Genomic DNA, 12,352 nt, shown 5'->3' with positions numbered 1-12,352 from the left:
CGTAAACAGTGGAAACAGTCCAGATTTTATTTTAGTTTTCCAAAAATGGTAGTTTGTAAATCACTAATGGGTTTAAACCAGGTGTCCACTGAAAGCTGATCTTCAATTCAAAACAAGGACACAAAGCAAAGTTATTTCTGTGAGTCTTATAGTTGGTATATTATTAAGTGCCAACAGCAGCAATGATTTTTAATGGGTAAAATTCCTGAGCTTCCAGTGTTTTCTGATATATTCCTGCTAGATTTTAAATGCCACATGACACAAAACACTCTTTGAAAACTTTATTTTTAGCCCAAAACTATTCAAAACTGTAATTAAAAGTCTGTCTGCTCTTATAAATACAGTCAATGTAACAATGTTCCTGTAGGTTTAAGTCAATTTGGAAATCAATTTGAAGATTGCCATGCAAATATGAAAGTGTACATAAGTAACAATAAGACTGACGTGGTTTAATATGAGGCAAAACTGTATGCAATTCTAAAGTTAATGTAATCAAATGTAATGCACAGTTAAACAGCATTACCTCACAGCATTACATCTTTTCTGTAATTCAAAGAACATATAGAGTTACTTTAAAATAAATCCTATTAAAATGATATAATCTTGACTAAAAGAATTTAGCTAAATTAATTGATCTGGTTTCAAGTGTCTCTTTGGTTTAATCTTACTGTGAAAATATGTAATTATTTCACATTTGTGTTTGATGGACAACAACAAAGCAGTTTTTAATAAATGGAAACATCCTTTACCAGTGCAGCGTGTTCACAGATGCAGCTCTAGATTGACCTCTAGTGGTTTTCTCATTCATTTCTGTTCTATTGACTTAAAAAACAGGTAAAGTTTCAAATGTATAAACTGTTTGGCAGCTGGCATGAGTATAAAGAGTATTTTGTAGCCTGTAGGCTTTCAAGTGCTGTTAAAACCTCAGATTGGTTCTGTGTGTCTAACTGTTCATCTTCTCAGTTTCTTCCGTCCTCACAGCAGTTAGCTCTTCCTCAAAATGCTCTTCTCCTGGTACCTGAGAATAAAAAATAATAAAACTTTAGAATTACTGAAAATTGAACATCAGGAGCTCTCTCACCTTGCTTTATAACAATGTGCATCATCTGTTTTATGTATATTTGCAAGTATTTCCACACTTAAGTGCTGAAAATACATTTTTCTCATCTTGTTGCACTGTGATATTATTTTATTTTTATTTATTTATTTTTTTTTACATTGACAATGTCTTACTACACAATGTGAATAGACACATATAAAACTAAATCTACGGACACAACAAATAATAAAATGTTAACTAACAATGTTGTCTCTTTTTGTCAATAAAATCATAGGACAGATTTAAGTAGCTACTTCTAGAAATACTGATTTATACATCTGCATACAGGAAATAAAAAATACATAAAATTATAGTAAAACTAACATGCCACATAATATACTTGTGGGTCAATAACAACAAATATCTCCAGCAAGAATTGGTGAATTTGCTCCCCCTGGTGGCCAGATATCATACATAACCAGACCCAAAACATCTAAAAGACGTTCCTCAGAGTTTGTAACATAAAAAAACAAAATTTTACAAAAAGTAATGATTGCACTGAAAATCAGCCTTCAATGTCATCACCCGTTAAATTACTTTTTGTGCAATTCCAATGGAACAGAATAATAACAAATTTTTTTTTTTTTTTAGATTTTTCTCACATCAAATATCTTCATCTTATAAATCGGTGTTAGATTTCATTGACTTATTTGATATTTTTAACTTGATAAGCAGCAATGTGATTGAAAATGTTTTTCTGCAACTGACTGAATCTGTCCATACTTGGAGGAATAATTGCTGAATACCAGGGATGGGCAGTTATTGTATCATTTACCGTGTTGAAAGAAAATCACATTTATCAGGACAAAGATTAACTTTATTGATGATGTTCTCAAAACCCCAAAACTGAAACCATGGTTAGGATTGTTACTTCCATGTGCAGGTTTTACAAAAATAATCAAATCAATATATTTGAAAATATGACAATGCAGTTAAATTTTACAGTTAGCATTGCAATTGCATCACTATATGTAACTGGTGACCAGCAGCCTATTTGATTTTTACTGTTAAAGGATATTTTTGTTTGTTAGGCTCTGGCCATATGAAGTGACAGATATATACTGCTCAAAAAAATAAAGGGAACATTTCACTTTAATTTTGTGTGTGGCTCCAAATCCAGGCCTCCATTGGTTAATAAATTTGATTTCCATTGATGATTTTTGTGTGATTTTGTTGGCAGCACATTCAACTTTGTACAGAACAAAGTATTCAATGAGAATATTTCATTCATTCAGATCTAGGATGTGTTATTTGAGTGTTCCCTTTATTTTTTTGAGCAGTGTATTTACAAAAGATAAAATATCTTTTTAAAAAACATTTTATCACCATTTTATCATTATCGCAATGAATGCCAGCAATTTCAAGATGCAATCTTAATTCATATTAATATTTAATATGGATCATCATGCAGTAGGAATTACTGCATGATGTCATGCAGTAATTCTTATTGCATAACATCAGGACTAAAGAATTCCTAAGTTTTTCTGAGAATAAACATTTAATTTAGAATCAGCCAAGAATTAAAGGGTATTTATCTAAATAAACAAAAGTCATGTAAATACTTCTTCACAAGTTTGCCAATGGAAATTCCTCCACATATTGTACATTTCACGCAGTTTGACTCTAACTGTCTTGTTTTATCAAACTGACCTCCCAGTAGACGCTGTCCTCAAAACAGGCATTGTCACGAGGAGCTCCAAGCACCGGCAGCTTCAAAATGAAACCTGAGAGGAAGGGGAAGAGATGTTACTTCAGTTCTGGGCAGGAGTTAATATTCATCAGAAGATGTTTTGACGTACGATAATATATATTTTTTTAAAGTTAGCCATCAAGTTCCAAACAAAGTATATATTCCAGTTGATGCAATCCTGAGATTTCTTTTTAAAAATCACATATGCAGACTTGCACTTTCATTTGTTCCCCATAAAGCATATATTAGTTGACAAGTTTCTTTCTTCACATTAATTTCACATTAAATATGTCGCATTTCTTAAGACTTAAAAAATAAAATCAACATGATCAGAAAGAGCTTGTTCCCCTCTCTTGTTAAAGTTATCACATAATCTATGTTCTTTTAAGTTTTTTTTTTAATTATTATTATTATTGGATGTCCTTGAGCTGGTTTAAGTAGTTCTGCATCTACTTACCAACAATGAGTCCTCCAAAAATGGCAATAGCCAAAGTGATTACAAGAGAAATGGCTTGCATGCCGGCCTGATAAGTTGTCTCTCTGTCTCCACTCGCCACATCAGGAAAAACCTTTATCAAACTTACAACCAGACAGAAACAAAAACATGTTAGCTGATTGTTCAAATAGAGATCTCTTCTATCATGATGCAAGCTAAAGAGATCATCTAGCAATGACTGAATAAAATATATATATTGGATTTAGTGTTGCATCACGGAAAGCAAAGATTAATTGTTTACCCATTTCCATATACTTCCTTCGGGACCACGGCAGTAGTGACAGCCCCAACGATGGCCCCCAGGATGCCGGGCATGCCGTGCAGATTGTGAACCCCACATGTGTCCTGGATCTTTAGCTTCTCCTCCAGGATGGGCTGATGGGAAATAAATGACATTTGTAGAATGAAGCTTTGAAATGAAGAATTGAAACAACTCGAAATGTAAATGAAGTTAACTCAAAACTTTGATAGAAGGTCCTTCACATGCGTCTTGAAAATAAGAATTGGTTTGTAAACACAACATCATAATTTATTCTTACCGAGAGGTACTTATAGCCAAGGACAGAGATGATTCCTGCCAAAAACCCAACGATCATGGAGCCAAAAGGTGTGAGCATCATTTCACCAGCTGTTCCTGCTGCGACTCCTCCGGCCAGGGCGGCATTTTGAATGTGCACCTAAACATGGAGTCAAAACACATGCTGAGGTCAAAGAAAAAAAAAAAAAACATATACCAGAGCTGAGTAGCACAATACTGAGTTGGTAGCAGCAAAGATAATTTTTTTTAACGAAGAATCTTATTTTCAATTCAGAAAATCTAGAAGTACTGAGAAACTTATATTTCTATTTTCCAAGGTAGATTTGTAATTTTAATACTCACCTTTTTGACACAAAACAAGTTTCCCAAAACACAAAATGAACTACCAGATATGGATTATGATGATGCGTTGTATATTTGCTTGATGATGGTCTTTATCTCATCTTATGTTTTTGTGGTTGAAAGCACTTTGAACTGCCTTGCTGCTGAAATGTGCTTTAGAGATAAACTTGACTTGATTTGTTTTCAACAGCCAAGTGACCAGCTGCTTATTTAATTAATTTCCTCTCATGCTTGATAACCATCAGTGTAGAGGACTGATCTTGTGATGGTTTACAGCCTCATCTTGGAGTATGTGAAAGACAGCTGGAGATCTGATCAGCCTGCCAGCCATTTGGCTGAGACCCAATCAGCATTTTTTGAGGAGGTGTGCACCGTCACTCCATTCATTCATTGGCTCTCAGGTATTGAGTAACAGTTCTAAACTCTGATAAGCGTAAGAAGAACAAGTTAAGATATCACATCTTCCTTGTTTCCTTTTGGCTCAGTATTTTTCTGGCACTATTTTATTTGCTTCATTATTTTTTAGTTAGAAAACTCTTCTTCAAATATGGATGGATGACAAACAACATTCTCATCAAGGCTTTCATCTGATTTTCAGATTTTTTTAATTAACAAAGAGTTGAAAATAGAAATGGTGATCATGCATTATTACCATGTCCAGCTTTCCATCGTGAGCTGTGAGGGCAGACATGGCGTACGTTGACAGAGTGCAGGCTGCCAGGGAGTAGTAAGTGTTCATGGCTGTGCGGTGCTGGGGGTCTCCATGTGCCGTGACGGCAGAGTTGAAGCTGGGCCAGAACATCCACAGATAGATGGTACCTGTATTTACATTGAAGGTAAAGATAGACTTTAAATGTAGCAGCAGTGAAAGGAAATTGAAAACTAGAATTTAAAATGTCTCTGTGGCTTGCCAAAGTATACCCCTTGAACTTCTCTATATTATTTTTCCAGCCAGTGCATTGTTGTAAAATGAAAGATTTTAAACATTTTTAACAAGGTGAAAATAAGCACTGGTACTGCAGATACAGCTTAGTGCATGACTTGCCTGTTTATATTTGCATCGTCAAATTAATATTTCAAATAATACTGCAGATTGGTCATTGAATATGAAGGTCTTAGCTTCTTCTGGGCAAGCCAAGCACATCAATAAGCCATAATGAAAGCTATTCCATTATATCTCCTGGGTGTTAATAGTTACAACCCAGAAATAAGATGGATTTTATTTCTTGTTTTGAAGGTAAAGGGAGTTGAAAACAAATGCCTGCCAAACATTTTTATTTTGAAAAAAAAAAAAAAAATGAACACCTAATTTTCTTTGTGTTTCAGAGGATTCAAGGGATAGATACTAAAAGTCACAGAACAGTTACCCTGCATGCAACTCAATAACATCTTGTTCTTTGTAATTCATGAAAAAAAAGAGGTGGGGAAACCACAAGATGTATAAACTCTGATTAAGTCATTGGTGTCTCACAAACCTCGTATTCATAAAGCATGTTGCAACCTTATAGGTCTGGGTGTAATTTACTACGAAAACAATTCCTGTAGATGTTTGTTCTTGCATGGGAATTACCTATCATTGCGAACAAGTCAGAGTGGTAGACTGACGAGTTCTTGTGTTTGCTCTGCTCCAGTTTGGGGCGGTACAAGATTCGCGTCACCATCAAGCCAAAGTACGCTCCAAAGGTGTGGATGGTCATGGAGCCTCCAGCATCTCTAGTCTGAAACATGGTTCACAGGATAGTTCAAATTTTTGAGTGTGACAGCAGAGAAAATAAAAGATGTTTATAAGTCATTAATACAAGTCTTCAGCAGTTTGATTTATGGTGACTCACTCCTAACATGCTGAGCAAGATGAACTCATTGACGGCAAACAGTGTGACCTCAAAAACAGCCATAATTAGCAGCTGGAGGGGGCTGGTTTTTCCCAAAACTGCTCCGAATGAGATCAGCACAGAGCCAGTGCAGAAGTCAGCATTGATCATACTGCAAACAGAAAAAACAGGTTAACAGTTTGGTATGGAAACAGGAATAAAGTCAGGAACAGCCTTCATTTTTTTTTCTTCAAAGCTAATAACTCATTTTTAAATGCTGCAGCTTTTATGGGGTGTGACACCATCTGTTAAGTGCTAAACTTTCAAAATAACCATAGGTGTACTTAAAAACATAAAAATGTAATGTTAAAGCACTGTTGTCACTACTCACAATAAGACAATGCTAGGGATAAGAAAATGTATTTTTCATTATTGTGTACTTTAGAGGAACAAGTACAGTTACTGTCACTTGGATAGAAGGTGATGCTCTCTTCTAATTTAAGGATGAAGGAAGAACATTGTAAAAAAGGACATCAGAGGAGTAAATTTAAATAATGGTGGTATTCATACTGTATTTCATTTTGCACCTTTCCACTCCAATGTGAATTTTTCCATCCTCATGCAATCCGTGGAAGAAGCCTTGCATGAGAGTGGCCCACTGCAGGGACAGGGCTGCGATGAGGAAGTTGAAGCCCACGCTGCTGAAGCCGTAGCGCTGAAGGAAGGTCATGAGGAAACCAAAGCCGATGAAAATCATTACATGCACATCCTGAAAACCTGCAGAACACAGAAAACAGCGAATGGTCAAGGAGGTTGTGTGCCGCAGCTGCTTTGTTAGAAATACGTTATGATAGATGTTAATTTGTTTCTTTTGAAAATGTGGTCCTGTATGCTCTGCTTAAGGTGTGACTATGACTCCATGCAGGCTTCATTTATCAACGCTGTTAAGCAATGTGTTGTCTCCCAGATGAATCCATTCAATAATCACTAACAGTCTGTTTCCACAAACAAACCGATTGTTCCAGGAGCTTTTAAGCCATATAGATGAAAGCAGTTGTTCTCAGAATGGACAATTTCAGAAACCTCCCTGGAAAATCAGGTTCAGTTTTAACTTGCAAGCATGACTCACAGCAGGTTGTGATTCATTTGTGCTTTATAATGCCTATATATGATCTCTTATAACTTATTATGCAAAACCACAAAGAAAATCAATGCATTTACAGGTCTGAGAAATGGTTGGTGACCCGTTTTCAAAATGAACCCTATCAACTTGTTACGTGACATTGTTTCCTGTCCTGATTCACACAGTTTGTGAACATCGCTCATTAACTGCCATTCATAACATTGCTCTGTGCTGTGAGTGCTGTCGTTATGGTAACTGTTAATTGGCTTGACCAAGCAGAGCTCTTTCCAGCATCCCTGTTGGTATTTTGGCCTAGATTAACACACTTCCCTGTGGCCCAGATGGAAACCTTCATATCAACGCAATAAGGAGCGTTGATATGAAGGTCAGAACACAGAACTGCTCCATGCTGCCAACTGATATGAATTTTAAACATTGAGATTTGCTTCCTTGCTCACTGTTTTGCTTTGATCATGTCTGTTAAATGCAAGGAAATCTCAACTTAAATAACTGACATAGAAAATACAAATTAAGAATCAAAAGTACTTATGTAGCTGAATGCTGGCAAGTTTTCAAGTAACCATGTGCATTAAATAAAAAAGCAACTCTTGACTAACTGTTGTATCTATTTGTAAGTGGTGAGCAGCTTGTCTTCCTGTTTGGGTGAAACTACTGAAATCAACAATATCTTTCCTAACGGTACAGCTGCTATCAGGTGAACTGTTCCACCAGAGAAAGTGTGTGATATGTTTTTCACTACTCCAAACCTCCGATCCTAAAAGAAACTTATAGAACATATAGTTATACACACCTTATGCAAAAACACACACAATGTGCATGTTTGGGTGGTGTTAACCAATACAGACAACATTGTACAAACACATGATATAATGTCTGCTAAAATAAATTAATATCCCCACATTAAACTTTTTTTGTATGCTATTAAACTATTAGTGTTAGTTGCAAGTCCTTTTTTTTTTTTTTTTGCTTTGGTCGATGTAAGTTGGACGTTAAACTGGTTCTTATGAAATATTTACTTTCCAGACAGTATAGGGGTTCTACACTGCAGAGCATGAAACCTGTCTGAACCTGTTTCTGTTTACTATACATCGTCGTTTTTCCTTTTTCCCAGGATATGATACGGATACCAGATGGAGCCTCTGTACAAACAAATATCCCTGAGCCATGACGGTGATCTTCATTTCCAACTTCTGTGACACAAAAGTGTCAGGTTAAACACCGTAAAGTGGGTTGGACCTGACTGTCCGCCTTATTTTTTAACCTTCTGTGGAGACACAGCAATTCATAAAGCTGTTCATGTTCCTTCAAGTCTTTGAACTGTGTTGTGTGTGTCCTAATATTGTCAGTGCTGCAAAAGGTAAAGAGAAATTCATAAGAATTTGTTTGATGGACACATGTTGCGTAAAGCTAACAGCACCTTTTTGTTTTGTTATTTAGGATGAAATACTTGTCAGTTATGTTAAATGAGGTCATGCGTGTCTATGCAGAAGTCAGTCAGTGAGAGAAAACTAAGTGTTTTCTGTCAGACTTGCTCAAATAAAATTTTAGCACAAAGGGAATTTAAACAGAATGTGCATTAATGTGATAACAGATTGGATGATTTAAGGTAGAATCACTCCTGAATACAATCAAAAATGAGAGTAAGAATCTTTTTTCACTTCCTGTCATTCACTTTGTTTTGAGCTTAACTCTCTGACTGACCTTCTTCTGTTATTTAGAGATAAACTTTAGACAATGATACTGCTAAGACGGGGTTATCAAAACTGCAATGTTTGCCCTTAAATACAATACATCTTTCATTATGTGCTACACAATGCAATGGAAATTTCATGCTACTGGTGCAAAACAAACATTTTGAAACAAAAATAGAGGTGCATCCTACTGATAAGTTTGGATTCATCAAACAAAGGTGTGGCATTCCTAGAAAGTCACAACTGACATGTTGCTTCATAACGATGTCAAATGTCCACATTACAGTGACTGAAAGGGAGAAGTTAGAGGATATTCTACAGCAACCTGCTTCTGGGAGAATATGTTAAAGGTTATTACGTAAGAAGAGGGTTTAGTCTTTAAAAATTCCCATCATTCTTTGCTCTAGGTTGAAGCTCCGCCCTCACAAATGAGAGAGATGGCTGAAGGTAAATGCCTCCCAGAATCTGACATGTCAGTGTGTGCTCAACAGTAAGAAATCATGTTTGCATTTTAAAATCTAGCTTTGGGAATGAAATATTGGTTATATTCTTTTGCATTAGTACATAAAAAAAGAGAATCAAACTTTTGCATGTGGAGAATCTATAACAGCATGATTGGAAATAGGAATATTTCTTTAAGTGAAAAAAAAAAAAAAAACTTTTACGTGATGTTCTGATGATATTTCCTGCCAAAAAAACAAAGCTAAAAAGCTGAAAAATATGATTGAATAGATAAATTATAAAGTCAAACAAAATTATCACAATGGATTATTGTCTGTTTTACTATTTTCTGTTTGCTGTGTAAGTAGATTATATTAATCATGGATGAATTTACAGAATAAAAACACTCCTTCTTTAGACTGTCTTGCTACATATTTCAAAAACTGGAAAATAAAATGTTACCCAAACATAGAGCTTGATCCCTATTGTTCAGTCTTGGAATGCTATTAGAAAGCAAATTTGCATAAAAATTCCTCCCACAGGGTCAAGAACTATGACAACTTGAAAAATGTTAGCTGAGGAAGAACACCTGAGATTCACTGTTCCAGTCCAAGAAAGATAGACTGAAAATGTCTTACAAAATGTTTTGGTTGATATTTCCATTATTGGCTGGAAGTCACACACCTGGCTAAGTATAGTGTAAACAGACACGAGTTACTACAGCTGTCACAAAAGAGTACCCTCATACTCCCCACTTTTACATCCCATATGTTTATATTTACTTTTCATTTTTCATTTTTGATACTTTTACCACAAATAAAAAAATTCAAAAGTAGTGGACTGGTGTATCAAATATTATTGCTTTTAATGATTAGTAAGAATTTTTACATATAAGTTGTTATATTCTATCGTTTACCCCCGCTCTTTGTATAAGATTGGACTTTTGAAGGATAATATGCATTTTGTGGAATAGATGAAATGTCTGATCATTGATGACCTAAGACCAGACAGCCCCTCTGAGACCCTCAGCATTCCTTTTAGAATGATAATCAGAGCGCAACATGTTGGCTAGGCAGCATAAAGTGGTGCCAGCAGTGAAATGTAACACTTTGCCCCACACCCAGTGTCCTAAATTTGTTTTGGGAATTTCAAACAATGTATGAGAGGAAAACTAAATCCACAGGGCTTCAAAGTATGTGTGAGAACTGGCATATCTGGCTGATGGGATGCAGATCAGAGGCAATCAATGAAACATTCAGTAGTTTTCATTGAGATGCAAATATTGTTTCCATGTTATTCCAGTAATTACTGTCAATAGCATATGGGGAATTCTGCCATCCAATTTACACAATGTTGTTTCCATAAAACCTGACAAAAACAAACAAAATAATAATAAAATATCATATTTTTATATCCAAAATATTCCAGCAAAAGCATCTGAATGCTTTTCTATGTCTAGGTCTTTCAGGGATAACCATCCCCCTTTCATTTAATGGATTTTTAGATTTTGCTTTTAATCTCATCTAAAAAAAAAAAAAAAAAAGCATAAAACACTATTTTGTATTTTAGGTAAACAACCCCAACATTAAAACAAACAAAAAATGACAACATAGAGAAGATTTAAATATTCAAGCATTTTTTTTCAAAATGTGCTTGAATTTTTTTCCCTACTAATTCTGATACTGGATTGGTGGAACGTGCACTGACACACCTTTTGACACCTGATCTACAGAAAACTTACTTGGATAACGGTAGTAGAAGTCATTGTTATAGTCAGTATCATCAGATGTTCCAGAACCATGTCCGTTGTGCCCACCAGCTGTGGAGTTATTCATTTTCATATTCTTATTAAACGCCTTTGCGTCTGTGTCATCGTCATACACCACCAGAACACCAAAGAGGATGATGAGAATGATTTCCAGGATGAAGCAGGTAATTGGCAGCTTCAGCCGCATGTTGGTAGATGAGTCTGTCATGTTTCCTTGCAAGTCAGATGCGGAGCAGAGGCTTGGAGAGGCTTGTTCAATTCCAAAGATCCAGGGCAGAAAGTTGGGCTGAGGCGTCCACGGTGTAGACACCAAAAGCTTGGGGAGTTTGTGTGTGAGAGGATGGAAGAAGAAGCTCACAGACAGACACAAGAGCTTCACATGTGATTTTGTTAAGCTGGGTCACACCTACCAGGCCAAGTTAGGTGGAGACAAAGTTAGTCCCGCCCCCTGTGACAAGGTGTCTAAACTCACCTTCAGTTTGTCAATTATACTTTTGATGGGACAGGTTTAGGAGTGGTGACCACATTTCATCTAGTAGCTCACAAAAACACAAAAATTAGATGGGGCTGATTGGGGAAAAAAATCTAGTTAGAGATTGCAGATAACTTTGTAAATTTCAAGTTTTATTAAAAAAAAAAAGAAAGAAAGAAAACCATGAATAATGATCCTTTGACTTTACTGCTTTGTGTTTTTCCATAAAAATCCAAGTAAAATGCAACAAATTTTATGGCTCAAACTCAGGATTCCTAATCCAAAATGTGCATTTTACATGATTATTATCAGAAACCATTGATGAATGTCAAAACTGGCAATGGGTGCTAAGTCATTTTCTGTGATTGTAGCAACACTGAGACACATGGCGACTAAAAGCTGACTACAATAATAGAGCTGGCTTCATTTACAGACTGACAGGTATGTTGCTTTGTAAGTGAAACACTACTTTGAATTTACATCTGTTTCTGTTACTTCCTTTACGGAGATGTGATTAAGTGAGTTAATTGAATCTTACTTAAATATTTTATAAGCAGGAAGTTATCAGACTTATTTTAGTCTAATCAGAAGTCGTAATATCTCATATTTAATCAAATTTGACTACATCATGAGGTAAAAAGAACCACAGACAAGAGGAACAGGTTAGAATATGAAGTCTTAAGAAAATAGTATCCACGTCCTTTATCCCCCTGAAGAAAATATTCTCATTAACATTAAAACTGCTCTTTACTCTTCGGTGAGTATCACTGTGTGCTTTGGAAAATCATCATCCTAATGTTGTGTTCTCCGTAATTTAGTCACTTTACTGGCAGAATCAGACTGAAGTCACAACAGCACAG

The 12,352-nt window shown here is 35.6% G+C and overlaps 1 protein-coding gene across 1 annotated transcript; it reads right to left on the bottom strand.

The window, feature by feature from the left end:
- Nucleotides 1-266: 266 nt before the first annotated feature.
- On the bottom strand, nucleotides 267-11,392 carry rhbg (Rh family B glycoprotein). Its single transcript, XM_014989024.2, has 10 exons — nucleotides 10,994-11,392; nucleotides 6,564-6,753; nucleotides 5,998-6,148; nucleotides 5,736-5,883; nucleotides 4,818-4,984; nucleotides 3,825-3,962; nucleotides 3,527-3,660; nucleotides 3,247-3,368; nucleotides 2,750-2,823; nucleotides 267-1,018 (listed from the first exon to the last, which is right to left on the bottom strand). Exons 1-10 carry the CDS (start codon nucleotides 11,226-11,228, stop codon nucleotides 944-946), a joined length of 1,434 nt encoding a protein of 477 aa, XP_014844510.2. The 5' UTR covers nucleotides 11,229-11,392; the 3' UTR covers nucleotides 267-943.
- Nucleotides 11,393-12,352: the final 960 nt, after the last annotated feature.

This window comes from Poecilia mexicana, unplaced genomic scaffold (assembly GCF_051168715.1).
Source record: "Poecilia mexicana isolate PSO_F unplaced genomic scaffold, ASM5116871v1 scaffold_16, whole genome shotgun sequence".
Taxonomy (NCBI): Eukaryota; Metazoa; Chordata; class Actinopteri; order Cyprinodontiformes; family Poeciliidae; genus Poecilia; species Poecilia mexicana.
This window is presented reverse-complemented; position numbering and strand designations above follow the sequence as displayed.